The 15,301-nt window shown below is 56.3% G+C and overlaps 1 protein-coding gene across 1 annotated transcript; it reads left to right on the top strand.

Annotated features, from left to right (window-relative positions):
* Positions 1 to 4,555: 4,555 nt before the first annotated feature.
* HSPB1 (heat shock protein family B (small) member 1) lies at positions 4,556 to 9,944 on the top strand. The gene is made up of 3 exons (XM_074974547.1): positions 4,556 to 5,048; positions 8,923 to 8,986; positions 9,617 to 9,944. Exons 1-3 carry the CDS (start codon positions 4,655 to 4,657, stop codon positions 9,804 to 9,806), a joined length of 648 nt encoding a protein of 215 aa, XP_074830648.1. The 5' UTR covers positions 4,556 to 4,654; the 3' UTR covers positions 9,807 to 9,944.
* The last annotated feature ends 5,357 nt before the right edge of the window (positions 9,945 to 15,301 follow it).

Below are 15,301 nucleotides of genomic sequence, written 5' to 3'. Positions count from 1 at the left end.
TGGATAGGAGTCAGCAGTTTGACCTTGTTGCCAAGAAGGCTAACTGCATTTTGGGCTGCACTGGAAGGAGCACTGCCAGCAGATCGAGGGAAGTGATTATTCCCCTCCATTTGGCACTGGTGAGGCCACATCTGGAGTATTGTGCCCAGTTTTGGGCCCCCCCTACAGAAGGGATGTGGACAAATTGGAGAGAGTCCAGCGGAGGGCAACGAAAATGATCAGGGGGCTGGGGCACATGACTTACAAGGAGAGGCTGAGGGAACTGGGGTTATTTAGTCTGTAGAAGAGAAGAGGCGGGGGTGGGGGTGGATTTGATAGCAGCCTTCAACTACCTGAAGGGGGGTTCCAAAGAGGATGGAGCTCGGCTGTTCTCAGTGGTAGCAGGTGACAGAACAAGGAGCAATGGTCTCAAGTTGCAGTGGGGGAGGTCTAGGTTGGATATTAGGAAACACATTTCACGAGGAGGGTGGTGAAGCACTGGAATGTGTTACCTAGGGAGGTGGTGGAATCTCCTTCCTTTGAGGTTTTTAAGGCCCAGCTTGACAAAGCCCTGGCTGGGAAGATTTAGTTGGGGTTGGTCCTGCTTTGAGTAGGAGGTTGGACTAGATGATCTCCTGAGGTCTCATCCAACCCTAATCTTTTATGATTCTATGAAGGTGTCAGTCCCAGCCGGGTAGCCAGACAGATTGCAAGGCCAGCAGGGACTGCTGTGCTCACCTAGTCTGACCTCCCGCCTTGCACAGGTCACAGAATGGCCCCCAAATAATCCCTAGAGCAGAGCTTCTGGAAAAACATCCCATCTGGAGTTAAACATAGCGTTGGGACCCTTGGGAAGTTGGTGCAATGGTTAATTGCGCTCACTGGTAAAAACAAATGCCTTATTTCCACTCCGAATCTGTCTAGCTTCAATGTCCAGCCCTTGGATCGTGTTAGCCCTTCCTCCACTAGACGGTTATGCCCATTGATTCCCCAGGTAGATACGGATAGCCTGTGATCAAGTCACCCTACACCCTTTCCCTGGTTAAGCTCAATAGATCGAGCTCCTGGAGTCTCTCACTCTAAGGCAGGTTTCTAATCCTTTCGTCATTCTCAGGGCTCTTCCCTGACCCCTCTCCAATTGACCACCATCCCACGTGAACTGTGGGCACCAGCACCGGACACAGGATTCCAGCAGCAGTCGCACCACTGCCAAATACAGAGGGGAAAGAACTTCTCTGCTTCTACTCGAGAGTCCCCCGTTTATGCTACCGCTGGGATTTTGGCCCCACCATTGCAGAGAGGGGAGATTGCCATGAACACGGGGGCTCTCTAAGTCCTCCACTCAACAAGGCCACCTGCTCCCCCACCATTAACTCCCAGAAGATGCCCTGAACCCTGGTGTCCTCATTCTCCTGCCATTCTGGGAGCTCTGCCCAGCCTTGGTGGCGGAATAGCCCAGCCCAGCCCAGGCCTGTGGGCCAGAGCCGTGGGGCCAGGCAGATGGTGGGGACGGGAGGTTGGGATCACCAGGATATCTCCTTAGAACAGTGCAGGTTGCTTCTCGGGGACCCACCAAAACCTCGACAGACCTCTTATAAAAAGCCATAGTGAGCCAGAGGGGGCAGACCGGCTCCCTCCCCCAGGATGGCCACCATGCCCCACATCTGCCTAGTGGGAGGGAGAGGGATGGGGCGGCCCAGCATCAGCTTGCTATCCGCTGGGGCTGCCCTCTGCTCAGGGGGCTGGGGCATGGCTGAACACTAGATTTGCTCCCCAGCCCTGTCAAGAGGGGCGCCTCGTCACTGGGATGATTTAGTAGGGACCGGGAGCGGGGGACAGAGCAGAGAGACCAGGGGCTTGTGCCCCCCCCAAGCCCTGGCCCGGTGCTGTAGCTGGCCGGCAGGGGAAGCTGGGGTGACGGGTTTGAAGATCCCGCTGGCAGCAGCTGGCTGCGCCTGTGTGTTCTGGGAACGGAGGCCCCTGCCGGGGGGGGTGGGGGGGGGGGAAGAAGGTGCTGGATGATTCCCAGAGTCTCTCCCTGCCTCCCCCGCACTCAGCCTCCTCATCACGCTCGGTTATTGTTGCAGCTGTAGGAGCAGCGTGTCGCGTGGCAGATGGGCCCTGTCAATCTCCGGTAATTGAGGCAACAGGCGATATTCGCCCCCCCCCCCCCGGCCCCTGCGCGCGTCGCGGCCAAGGGAGGCAGCCGGGAAAGGCCAGGCTGCGCCCTCGCTGTGCCCTTGCCCGCTCTGGCACCAGCCCCATCTCTGCCCTCGGCTTGGCTGGGATCCAGCCGTGTGTCTCAAAGCCGACGGGGTCTCAGACTGTTGGCTGGGGGTCTGTAACCGGGGGGGGCCATGCAGGGGCTGGTCGGCCATCCCTGCGTCCTCCCTCACCGCGCAGCCCAGCCAAGCTGGCATCTGCTGCCCTAGGGCACGGTAGCCCCATCTCCTGCAGCTGCATCCGTGGGGCTGCAAACCAGTAGACGCACTGCTTCTGTTCCTCTCCTGCCTGCCCCTCACCCCAGGCCTCCAGAGACCCCGCCACTGTAGCTCACAGGATGCGTGCACCCCGGGATTGGATTCTCCACTGCCCAGGCCCTGTCCGAGTCCCTAGTCATGTATGCGGGCAGCCAGCCCAAGCCACTGCCCGCCCCACCCCGCCCACTCACTCAGAGCTCAGTACAGCCACCCGAGCGCAGAATTAACCCCAGCTGCGGTGGAGACGGACCTGTCAGTGCTAAGCGGCGGGAGGAGGGGCCGGTGCAATGGAAGTGGAGAAGAGCGTGGTAAGAAGCAAGAACCCTCTAGTGATCGTGCCAGGATCAGGCTTTCAATTGCCTTGTCCTTGGCAGGGTGGGCACGGGCTCCTTTACAGCTGAACAGCTGTGCTCAGCCCAGCGGTGGGTTTGAAACTGGATCCTGCCCCGCACTGTGCCCGGCTAGGGAGGCAGGAGAGGGCAGCAGTCCTGGAGGTGGTTACGGGCGACAGGGATCACACCCTGGCCTCTCACAGCGAGACAAGGGGGCAGAAGGTGCAGGGGGACCCTTGCAATCCCAGGGGTATCTGAGCGGGAGGCAGCCAGCTGTCCAACACATTTGTCCCACTTCCCTCCCCGACTATGTACAGAGGAGCCAGTAATTCCTGTCTTGGGCCACCGTCTGCATGGAGCCTGGCTTTCTCTCTCGCTGCTCCCCGGCCGCCCGCATCCCGAACTCCTTGGGCCTTGTCTACCTATTCATTCACCAGCTCACTCACTCTCTGCCTGCCCCTTACACATCTCCTCCCCCACAGCCGTCCCCGCCCATCCACTCAGCCCTGCGCTTCCCCATCACTGCTCTATCCACCCACACGCAGCCCTCTTCCCCCCCCTCCCCGCACCCAGCCTCTCACTTAATGCGGCTCCAAGGCCTCTGCACACAGCCAGCCCCTCGCCAGCACCCACCACCGCCAGCATGGATGTCAAACGTTTTGCAGCGCGAGTTAATGAAGCTGCAAGTCGCTCAAGGGAGCCCAGCCAGACCCAGATGCGCTGGGGGCGGGGAGGGAAATACGGCTGCGGCAAAGAGTCCTGGGCTGTTGCATTTTACCTACCAAGCTAGTCTGCAAGCAGGCTCCCCGGTGGACCACGGCACCCCTTAAGCCCCAAAGCCAGGGTAAGGCCCAGCTGCAGGTGAAGAGTCCCTCCATTCTAAGCACTAGACAACACGCTGCAACTGGGCAGGGCATTTACACTGCAGAAGTCTTTGGGAATCTCTCCCCTGGACACAGGTTTGAGTCCATGCCCCCCACCCTATTTCTGTCCACACTGAAATTGGTGTGACATGGGCCACCAGGCACTCAGCACCCAGGCCCTTTGCTCCTGCTAGTGGGAGGGTCAGAGCCAGAGAGTTCTGCTGTGATGCGGGTCCAAGCCCGGTCACGTTCCAGTGTGGACACAGCTCGAGCCACAGAGCCGAGTCAGAGGGTCTGCATAGCGCAGTGTGGACCCGTCAGTATTGGGAGACCCGAGGCCAGCAATTGGAAACGCGGGTTCACAATGCAGTGTGGACGCTCAACCGTGGGCTCGGAAACACCGAGTCCAGAAAGCTAGGTCCCCCAACAGTTTTACAATGCAGTGTGGACGCCCCCTTGGAGTCCCCCTCCCTCCCGAGAGCAAAGCCCCATTGTACTAAGTGCTGTACAATCATACGGTAAGAAACAGTCCTCAGCCTGCAGAGGTCACAACACAAATACACGACCATCATTATCCCCATTTTACAGGAGGGGGGAAACTGAGGCCCAGAGAGATTAAGTGACTTGCCCAGGGTCACACAGAGAAGCTGTGGCAAGGCCCAAGAACTAAACTCTCCTGAATCCCAGGGTCGTGTCTTCACTCCCAAGCCGCCTTCCTGCTGCCCGAGAGCTGCTGCTAGATCATGGGGAGCCAGCCCCACTCTCCCCTGCTCGCAGACAGAGCAGCTGTGGGAGAAAGCGGGCAGAGCCCGACAGCTGACCTGCTGTTCATCAGCCGTGTAATCTCCATTAATAGCCAGCTGAAATGCCTGGCTAAAAATAACCGGCTGCCTTTTCATAAGGGGCCGGCCCGCGGGAGTGGCTCGAGAGACGCAGCACTCGCTCCCCCTCCAGCCACAGCAGTGAGGCCGGACCGTCGGGGAAGGGCAAGAAGCGCAACATGTCGGAGCGCCGGGTGCCCTTCACTTTCCTCCGCGGCCCCAGCTGGGACCCCTGGCGGGACTGGTACCTGGGCAGCCGGCTCTTCGACCAGCCCTTCGGCCTGCCCCACATCCTCGAGGACTGGGGCAAGTGGCCGAGCAGCACCAGCTGGCCGGGTTACCTCCGCCTGATGCCCAGCCAGGCCGCCGAGCCCGTCGCCGTCACCAGCCCCATCGTCACCTCGCCAACCTCCCCCAACCCAGCCTACAGCCGGGCCCTGAGCCGCCAGCTCAGCAGCGGCATCTCGGAGATCCGGCAGACCTCGGACGGCTGGAAGGTTGCCCTGGATGTCAACCACTTTGCCCCGGAGGAGCTGGTGGTGAAGACCAAGGATGGCGTGGTGGAGATCACTGGTGAGTGCTTCCTTTGGCGCCTCCTGGCTCAGGCGAGGGGCGGACCTGGTCTCCTTCGAGCCCCAGCCAGTCTCCCTCTTTAGCCCTATGCCTGCAGCACATGCTGCCCGCTGGGCAGGGTGCGTGACCCAGCCTCCACCGGGCCGGCTACCACCTGTGGCTCCGGAGAGCCCAGATTCTACCCCCAGTGATGACTGTGGCACATGTGGGTCCCTGCGGGGTGAGTGCGAGGGAACGGGTGCACCCTTGGCCCTCTCAAACCTCCGTCCCTCGGCTTGGCAGCTCTCGCTTTCCTCGTGCTCAGGCCCCCCCCAGCCCAAGCAGGCTGGTGCCCGTTGCCCCCTCACTCCCCATCCACACAGCCTTCGGGAGTGGCTAGAGCTTGCAGGGCATTGCTTGCTCGCTCTGCTTGAGAGCTGCACGGCTCCCGCTGCTTCCAGGGAGGGGCCACGTTCCTCCTCGCCGTCGGCCAGGAAGGTGTTTGCTCTGGTGATGGAAGAAGAGGGAAAGGACTTGCTTGCCCACCTAGGCACATACAATACACGGGACCCCAGGGATAGAGGAAGGAATTGGCACAGGGACTAAACTGGTTATGCCACCCCATGTTACTATTATGATTAAATCTTATTAAATATTTAAATATTAAATATTGTAATTTCATGCCCACCTAGAGATCTAAACCTCGATCAGGACCCCATCGTGCTGGGTGCTGTACAAGCACATAGTAAGTAGTCCCCGCCCCATTGAGCATAAGGTCGAAATAGGCAAAGGGTGGGAAGGGAAACTGAGGCACAGAGCTGGAAAATGACTTGCCCAGGGTCACCTAGCAGGTCAGCGACAGAGCTGGGAACAGAACCCAGGTTTCCAAGAGTCTCTGGTTCACAGTCTAACCTCCAGTGCCTAGAGATTTTGCTAGGGTCCTCCAATGAAAGCAAGGAGCCTATATACCTTTGGGGATCTGGGCCCAAGTGCTTCATTAGTGCGTGTATGTACTTGGCAGCGACTGCTCTGGCAGCAAAGGGCATATTTTCTAGAGTGGCACGAAACATGGCAGCTTTGGTTCTCAGGGGAATCGTGTGACTGTTGCTGGTGGATTTGAATCACGTTCCTTCCAGCCTCTTCTCCCCCTTCCCCCACCGCGTCGGATCCCAAACGAGAGCTGGGCAAAACCTCTCACATCCCAATGTTTTCCATCAAAATTTCAAGGAGAAAAGCAAAGTGTGTGAAGAGGATGGAATTTGATGAATTCCCCCCTCCTCCATTTTCAGCCACTTCTGTTCAACTCCTTCCCCCCACCCCCCAAAAAAAGCTTCCAACTGAGAAACACCCCATGAAATTAAGTCAAACAACAAAACTACCCCATGCTTTGGCCCAACCATACAAAACAGATGTGGTTTGGATGGGATTATGTATAGATCAGCCCTGGTCCCCCCCGAGCCATCCCCCGCCACCCTTTTTTAAAAGAGGAATTTAGCTGTGTCTGAGGGCCAGGTTGTCAGCTGGTACAAACTTCACTGGAGTGATGCCAGTTCACACCAGCTGAGGATCTGACCCTGAGTTCAGGGTTTGCTAGGAAGCCTGAAGGCAGGTGAGCTGTGGCAATTGGTAATTGTGGTGTGCAAAGTGACTTCTGTTTCTGCACCAAAGTCCCTGCAATTAGCCCATGAGCAATGGGATCTCGCTGGCTAAGAAGGAAGGAGCTGACAAGCAGCAGTTTGATGAGCTGACACGGGGGAGCTCATTTTCCTTTAAAGAATAAAGGCCAGATGCCTGCATGCCCGGTGTGAGTCATCCCAACTGCCGTCAGACTAAGACCAGCCAAAGGCTCTGCAGATCCGCGGCCCAGAGAAGACAGCTGACAGTTTGGGGGAATGCCCGCTGGGCTTGTAAAGCGATGGATTGCGGACAGGATTTAGGTCCCTTCCAGACTCCATTCCAGCTGGAGACAACAACAACTTCTGACCTCAGCAGCTCCTGGCAAAGCCTGAAACTCTCGTGATTAACTGTGGCAGGGCTGGTGCAGGCTTGAGAACGTGCAGGTGAAATGGACTCAGAATGGCGGCACGCAGAACGGAAGCTTAAAAAGGACCGATTCAATCCAAGGTAGACAGTGCTCGCTTGTGGAGTGCCCCACTGCTCCTGTGGGACAATAGGTCAGCAGTCAGGACCCAGCTGGGCGGAGATACTAGCACATGGGTTCAAATCCCTGCTTTGCCATGGGCTGCTTATGTGACTTAGCCCCAGCTCCCCAAAGGGATTTAGATCAGTGGGAGTCGGTGCCTAAATAGCAGAGGACCTGGGCCCTCCTCTGTGTAAACCAGGGGTAATCGCACTTCTCTACCTGGCAGGAATAGATTGAGAGGTGCTCAGATACTACAATAAAGGGGCTGCATAAGTACCTTAGAGAGAAAATTGCGGGTCATTAGCACCTAGCTCCTAATGTGAAGCTCAGGGGCCACAAACCAGGTGGATGCAGTGAGGCTGCCTCTGAAACCTTGGGCTTGACAGCTGTGGACATGGGGAGGGGAGGGCTACCATCTGAGCCAGCCTGTTCTGGAACCGTCCAGACTGCAGCTGGCACGTTCCCTTCCCGAGGATGCAAATCCAGGAGATGAAGTGGATGCCAGCTTTCCTTTGCAACTGGCGGGGGAGGGGAGAGACTTGGGGCTTTTCTTCAGTTTTCCATTGTCAGGTGCCGAAACACGTCCCCCTAAGCAGCAAAATTCCAGGTTTGCCCCCCCCCCCCACCCCGCGTGTTCCTGTTTATATTTGTAGTTGCTCCTGGTCTTTTCCCATCTGTTCAGCTCTGCCTGGCTCCTGCTCTGAAAACCAGATCGAGCAACCTGGATGCTGCATCCCTGGCTCAGAGGCGCCCGCACCTCCCTGTTTTGTAACAAAGCCGCCTTGACGAGTGGGGGGCTGGTTTTTTCCATTTGCAATCATAATCGATGCGAACACCGCCCTGCCCGGGCGCAGGGTAACCATGGTAACAGGGAAGCAGAGAACTAGAAGGATGGGCGAGCAGCGGTTCTGGGAGCCGTAAGGCTTGCAGCTTGGCTCTGGCCCCGGTTCCCAGCCCCCTCAGCGTAGGGGAATTCCCACTGCAAGTCAGGGAAGCTGCCTGCACTTGGGGATGTACCAGCTTTCCACCACTGGACAGCTGGGTTCAAGGACACCACGATGGAAGTCAGCCTGGCGGTCTTAGCCTGTTTGTCCCTACTACGGTGGCACTCTCAGCTCAGAGGAGCTTCCGGACTGGCAGGAGCATCATATTACATTAGTAGTTGTAGCCCCTCAGAGGGCCAGTCCAGGACCAGGACCGCATTGCGCTAGGTGCTGTACGTACACAGAATAAAAACAGAGTCCCATCATAGTCCTCTGCCTGGCCCCGCCCCGGGCAAGCTTCCCCGCCCAGAGCTGAGAATCTGGCAAGAACAGCTGATCTCGGCTGAGAGAAAAAACAGGCCGCCCCTTGCTGGAGGCCGAGCAGGAGAAACCAAACTGCCAGGGTGGATCTGGGGTTCGAGTCCTCACACTCGCCCCCGGATTCAGACTCGAGGCTCCCAGCTCTGAAATGAAGCTGCAATAGGAGCACGTCCTTCTCTGCTTCCCCAGCCAAGCAGCTCCTAGTCACCTTCGCAGTCCCGCGGTGGGTGTGATGGCTGGGGAGGGGGGCTCGTGGAGAAGTGCCCCGGGAGGCTGGGGCGAGTCATTCCCTTCTCCACTCTCCCGGTGCAATGGAGCGGCCGGGTAAGCCCCGGGGACCTCTGGCTGCAGAATCCCAGCTGAGCCGGGGACATGGCCCTGAGCCAGGCATCATTCCCCTGCATGCATCGCTCACCCCTCTGAAACAGTCTGTCTCCTCCTCTTCCAGGCAAGCATGAGGAGAAGCAGGACGAACACGGCTTCATCTCCAGGTGCTTCACCAGAAAATACACGTAAGTAGCTGGAGGAGAGAGGGCTCTTGGGAGAGACTTGGCCTTCATCATCCACCAGCCATGGAAGGTGGGGGGGGGGGAAAAAAAGAGGTCTTTGCCACATGTACAGTGCAGCACACTGGACGCAGGGGGCGGTTCAGGCTTGACCTAGGGGGAAGGATGGCAGCTGACAACCCCTGGCACTGGGATGAGCGTCTGCTTGAGTGGGGCAGGGACAGAGGAGACAGTCCTATCCCTGGAACGCTGGTATTCCCATGCACCGTTGGGAACGCTCTCCAGGGAGACTCGGGCCATCAGGCTCCCACATGATAAGGATCCCCTGGGTATAAAGGTTCCCCAGTGTTCAGTCCCCCAGCTCCAGCTTAGCCTTGTGATAGCAAGGCTGTGAGGCAAGGCAGCGGAGGGCAGGTCTCAGAATCTGGGTTCCTGGCCACGTCTCCTGGGCTGGCAGAAGCGAAGGGTGGTGCAGAGAGCGGTGGTGGCAGGTCCCAGGAGGGATCTACTTCCAGCCCTCTATGGCTAATCACAGGATCGCTGCTGGAAGAGTGTAGACAGGAATCCGGTACTAGTGGGTGCCCCCAGGCAAGCCCACTGACCCCACGATCCCTCACTTGCCTCTCCCTTGTGCAGCCTGCCCCCTGGCATCGACGCCACCTCGGTCCGCTCCTCGCTCTCCCCAGACGGCATGCTGACGGTGGAAGCCCCCCTGCCCAAGCCGGCCATCCAGTCTGCCGAGATCACGATCCCCGTCACCTTTGAGAGCCATGCCCAGATCACCCCAACTGACACCAAAAAGCCTGAGGATGCTGCCAAGAAATAAGTAGGCACCTGGCACAGAGGAAAAATCACAGCCCGGCTGGCGCCACTTGCACCCCAAAACCATGTTTTGTTTTTTTATTTTGTACTAGCGCATTCACTGAGTTCCCCAAATAAATCTGAAAGTCAAATAAACCAAACACCCACCTGCCTCTCCCCTGTGCTCTGCACTCCCCTGTGGCTAGGGTGTAGCCATCCGCATGTCCTTGGTGGGGCCTTTTGCTTTGTAAGCGAGTGTTGAAAAAACCCAAGAGAAATTCTCTCACTGCTCACATCCCTCCTTACCATAAGGTCCGAGTGCCACCCGACCTCCAGGGTATTTCTCTTCCCAAACACCCCTGCGAGGCAGGGAATCCTTATTCTCCTTTTATAGCTGTCACCTAAGGCACAGGGAGGCCCTGTGACTTGCTCAAGATCACAGAGTCACTGGCTGAGGTGGGTATTGAACCTGGGCCTTCTAGCCATTAGACCATTCTTCCACACGAGGCATTGCATCACGTGGGGCACTTGGGGACCACGTCGATTCCCGCCCCCGTGGCTAGCAGGAGCGCCTACATGCCTGGCACTAAGGAGATGCAGCGTTTCATGGCTCCTTCTGCTGTGGGCTTGGTGGTGGCCTTTGGGGCATGGCCACAGGTCCATTCCCATGCTCCACAGAAACCAGAGAGGAAATGATGTTCTCCTAGTCCATTGGCAGCTGGGAATAAGGAAGGAGATGAGCTCCCTCTCCAAGCCTCAGGTGGCCTTCTTAGCATTCGGGGGGCGGGGGGCACACGACTCCCATACCTTCGGGAAACCCCGCTGTCCCCGCCTGACGGCGATTAGAATCAATAGGCCCGATCCTGAGCGGAGCTGGGTGTAAGCAACCCCGTTCAAGTCCATGAGGGCGCAGCAGTTGCCCAGGATTTGGCAAAGAGCCTTTTGATTTTAAGGAGCGACCGGGATCGGTTTTGAACCCCAACCAAGGTTCGCTGTTCTGCTCGGCGGGATGGAAGTTGGAACCAGGCCTGGTTTTATCAACGCTAGCTTGCTTCTTCTGAAGTGTGACTCACCCGCCAGGAATTGCTCTCTGCCGGGCTCCTGAGATCCGTGCTCTGGGATTCGCACGTCCCTGGCATGCCTTCAACAGGCCACCGTTTTCTGGAAACCTCCAGGCAACCTTTGCACTCTGCTGGTCTCCCAGCCCTTCAGTTTGCCCAGTAGGGTTTTAGCCACACTAGGAAACACGGACCCATAATTCCCCACCAGTGCAGCGCTAGCATTGGTGTTAATGACGATTCGTCTTTAGTTATAGGACAGTAGCGCCTAGCAGGGCAAACTCAGACCATCTACCCTCATGCCATGCCTGGGGGGGGTGGGGGAGCATGGGCTACAGAGGAGCCCAGACCTTCCAACAGAGTGGGTCCCAGAGCTGCTCCCCTGCCCCAGCCCCATGGGGCAGGGGGGGAAAAATGGGGCCAAACCCCTGAACTGCCTGGTGCCTGAAGCTGTGGCTTGGGCCAAAGGCCATCTTCTCCAGGTGGGGGATTCCCTGACAGAAGCAGGCCCAAGCTGGAGCACCAGGGCTGAGCACCCCACTCCTGGTGGGGCTTGGATGTAGATCTCTCCCCTGGGCTTGGGAGTGAATTTCTACCCTCAGGTTCAAGAAATAGAAAATTAAGCGCCTGCTCCAGCCCTGTCCTCCCTTAAGATAGCCAGCTTACCCAAAGAGAGGACCCCAGGGGCTACCACCCACCTGGTGAGCCTTAGGGAGCCCAGGGTGGCTATCAAGTCAGGCTGCCCGCAGCCCAGCCAGCGGCTGCCACCCTGTCCCTTCCAGACACCCAGGCCCCTGGAGAGGGGCACTGGCCATCCACCGCAGCTGCTGTTGTTAATCAGGTTTATTAGGGTAGTGCCTGAGGACCTGCCTAGAACAGGGCCCCATTGTGCAGGGTGCTGTACAAAACACAGTCACAGATGGGTCCTGAAGGCCCACAGAGCAAACAGCCACAGGGAAGGGTTTGAGGGGGACAGGGCAGGGCAGAAGAGGATAACTGGGGGAGGGGGTATGTGAGGGCTGGAGCCAAGCCCCAATCAAACACAGGGCAGAGGAAGCCCAGTCAAGCTGTGGAAAGCTTGCCAGATGCCTCCTTTGGCTGCCTCTGCCAATTGCATGAGCTACATTCCCAGAGTCCCTCGCACAGTTGCTAGGGCAGGCGTCCCACAGCCCTGCTCTAGGTGTGCACTGGGGCCAAGGGATGGCCACTATGGGACCCCTGGCTGGTCCCTGCATTACCGTCCCCGAGAGCCCTGACCAATCCAGGTTGGCACATCGGATTGACCGCGTTGCCTTGTGCTGAATTTCCTCTCTGGGTTGGGAAGGGCAGAGACAGCACCAGGCCGGACTGGTTAGGGTTCTCTGGGCTGCCAGTGCAGGGAGCAGCTGGCAGGGGTTCCCAAAGGCCCCGCAGATACCACAGGCAGGGAGGATTCCCATAAACCCCCTGCAGCCCGACCCACGGACACAGCCTTAGATGGGCAGCACAGTCTCGCTCACTGTTACTATATTACTGCTCTGACAAATCCCAGAGCTAATCCCCCTTCCTGAGTCAGACTCCAAGACAGAGACTCACCCAGCGCTAGTGACCTGAAAAGAATCCCAGAGCCTGTAGGGATCCTGGAGAGTTGGCGCTTGGAATCCAGGCATGCTCCAGAAGTCTCCCAAAGCTTTCACCTGAGTAGCCATCAGCATTTGTATGCAGCCACAGCCTGGAAAGGGTTAACAAACCCTGCTTATGAACCACCAAAGAGTCTCTCGTTAATCTCCTCTGGGACACGGAGAGCCAATCCAAGCCCAGGTCCGTAGCGGGACAATCGGATTGATCTCAGACCCGGTTGTCAGCAGACAGGAATCCAGGTCTCAAATAAACATGATTCATCAGTCTGTTTAGGAGAGCTAGGATGGGAGCCGAATGCCTGCCCTGAGCCCCAGGCAATGCCCCGTACACCCTTCCTAGCCAGAGATGGACTTCCACGTGCCTCTAACACTGAGCAGCCAGTGAGCTGGCCAGAAAACAAGAACACCTTGAGGGGTCTTTCAATATCGGGATGAAACTGACATTTTAAAAATGTTCCTGGAAACCAAGCAAGGCAGACACCCCATAGCCCAGCAGCTGGGATGTGAGATCCAGGCTCAGGACCCTCTGACTCAGGTAGAGCAGGGACTTGAACCTGGGTCTTCTGGGTGACTGTCCCAACCCCTGAGCTATTGGCTATTTTGGGGTGGAGCTCGCCTGTGCTGTGATTTTGACCAGAAATTCCACCCTGGCCCCAGAAAGCTTTCCAGGCAACGGTTCAAAGCAGATCCATTTCCGACAAACGGTTTTGGTTTCAACAAATCGGCATTTTTCGACAAACAAACGTGTTGGCAAAAACATCCCAGCCCGCTGTCGCACAGCCTTGTGCATAGGCCTATTGCAGCCCTGGGGCTGCCCTGACGTTCATTCATGAAGTTTAGAACGATTTAAAAATAAAAATGCAGAAATGTTTGCGGTTGCTTTTTGCTGGCAATGAGGATGGAACCGAGCTGGGTTCTTGGAACCCAACGATGGAACTTACATCCTTGGCTCTTAACCCAGAGCTCATCTGTAGATCTACTCAGAGGGAGCATGTTTCCTAGTGGTTAGAGCAGGGGACACCTTGGTTCCATTTCAGCCCTATCCCCGACTCCCTGCATGGCCTCTTACCCATGGGAAGTGTGAATGGGGAAGAGGAGGGGGGATAGTGACATACCTCACAGGGGAACATCACAAGGTTTCATTAAATTAGGTCATTGGACTGTCACCGTTCTATGGACGGAACACATTCCGATTATTATTATCTCAGTCCAAATGTCTAGTCTCACAGCCAAGCTGCAACATGCATCAGGACGGTCACTGAGTCCCGGGAGAATTCCTTCCCCATTGCGCCTCATCTTTCCACCTTTGTCCTAGAGCCGTTCCCTGCAGTGCAATAATTCTCCTCTCCAGACAGCTCCTCGTGAGTCATGTAGGCTGTTTATAGCCCCTGGGTCAATGCCAGTTGCTCAGGGCAGCATCAGAAGGCACTTCTGGAATGATACTCACAAGCTCCGTCCCATCACGCTGACGAGGCGTCACTCACGAGATTCAGAAAAGTGATGGAATCAACTCATGAGAGCTTTGGAGCTGCTGAAAAACAGCAGGTTCTTTGTGACAAATGTGTCTTGTGTTACTAATATCATAACTGACCAACTGTTCCATAAACAGTGGGGTCAAATCCCGACATGCACAGATATTCTCTTAGAACTATATTTTATAGGCTACGGTCAAGACTCTAGTAATCTGTGAAAAGCTCAGATATAATAGCCACGAGCATGGTATAAAAACCTAGATGGAGAAACGGAACAGTCGAAGCTTTGGGCAAAGCTCAAAAGGTTCACGGAGTTCCCATTCAAGAGAAGAACCCAAAAGTTCCGCCACAAACTGCATCTGAACTATCCAAACTTTGAGTCTTCCACATCAGGGTGGAAAGCCATTTGCAGATCCAAACTTCCCTCAAGTCCAGGGCTGCTTGGAGTCAAGGCTCTGGTCCAGGATCATCTCCAGGGTTCTCTGTGCTCCTGAACAGGGAGTGAAGAACATCCCAATGTGTTAGCCGATGGCCAGGGATGTTTGGTGAGGTGCCAGCTATGCCCGTTTATACCATCTGTGACTTTAACCGCTAGGACGCACTGTCCCTTCGCGGTGGGCAGCCCGGGCTAGGCTGACGGATGCCCCAAGGTCCTAACCACCCGTGACTTTAACTGCTAGAGCTCAGAGCTCCTTCACAGCAGGCAGTCAGGATTGACTGACAGGTGCCCCAAGAGTTTGCCCCGTGGAGACGGCACAACTCAACGCTAGGCTCTTAGTACTCTCACCTAATGGCCAGGCTTTATAGCCAAAATGGCTGAGGTTCTTTAATTGTGTTGGCTGCTTCACAGTAAACCAGAGAAACAAGTCAGGCTTATGCACAAATGGTTACCAAAATTTATTAAACTAGATTCTAATCATGTGGTTACAAAATTGCTAGTGCCTACTTATTTAAATGTAGAGATGTTACACACACACAAACAAGTTACAAAACTGAAGCTACAATCCCAAAGAAAGAAAAAGTATAGAGCTGTATTTCAAAATATGTGTACACTAAAGATAGGAGATCAGGTGTGGGTGCTTCTTACCCTCCTTGCATCTCTCGATTCCAGCGGTGCCAAGCCAGGATCGGTCACTCAATTCCGCGGAAAGACGAATAAGGGACAAGGCTCAGGGACCCTCTTAGCTGCAGAAGCCTTGGGAGGCTGTCACTTATCTGACCAGCAGATAGATAGTGAAAAGCACTCAAAAATCATGGTGCTGTAGGTCCCCTACTTATACCTCTGTACTCCTTTATTCTCTTTCTCCTTTCTTGTGCCAAATTGGGGCTGGTCTGTCTGGGCGATGCCAGCTCTCGCAAGAGTAGTTCACA

The sequence above is a fragment of the Natator depressus genome, chromosome 17, assembly GCF_965152275.1.
Source record: "Natator depressus isolate rNatDep1 chromosome 17, rNatDep2.hap1, whole genome shotgun sequence".
Lineage (NCBI taxonomy): Eukaryota > Metazoa > Chordata > Testudines > Cheloniidae > Natator > Natator depressus.
The sequence above is the reverse complement of the archived record's forward strand: the minus strand, read 5'-3'. Positions and strand labels throughout refer to the sequence as shown.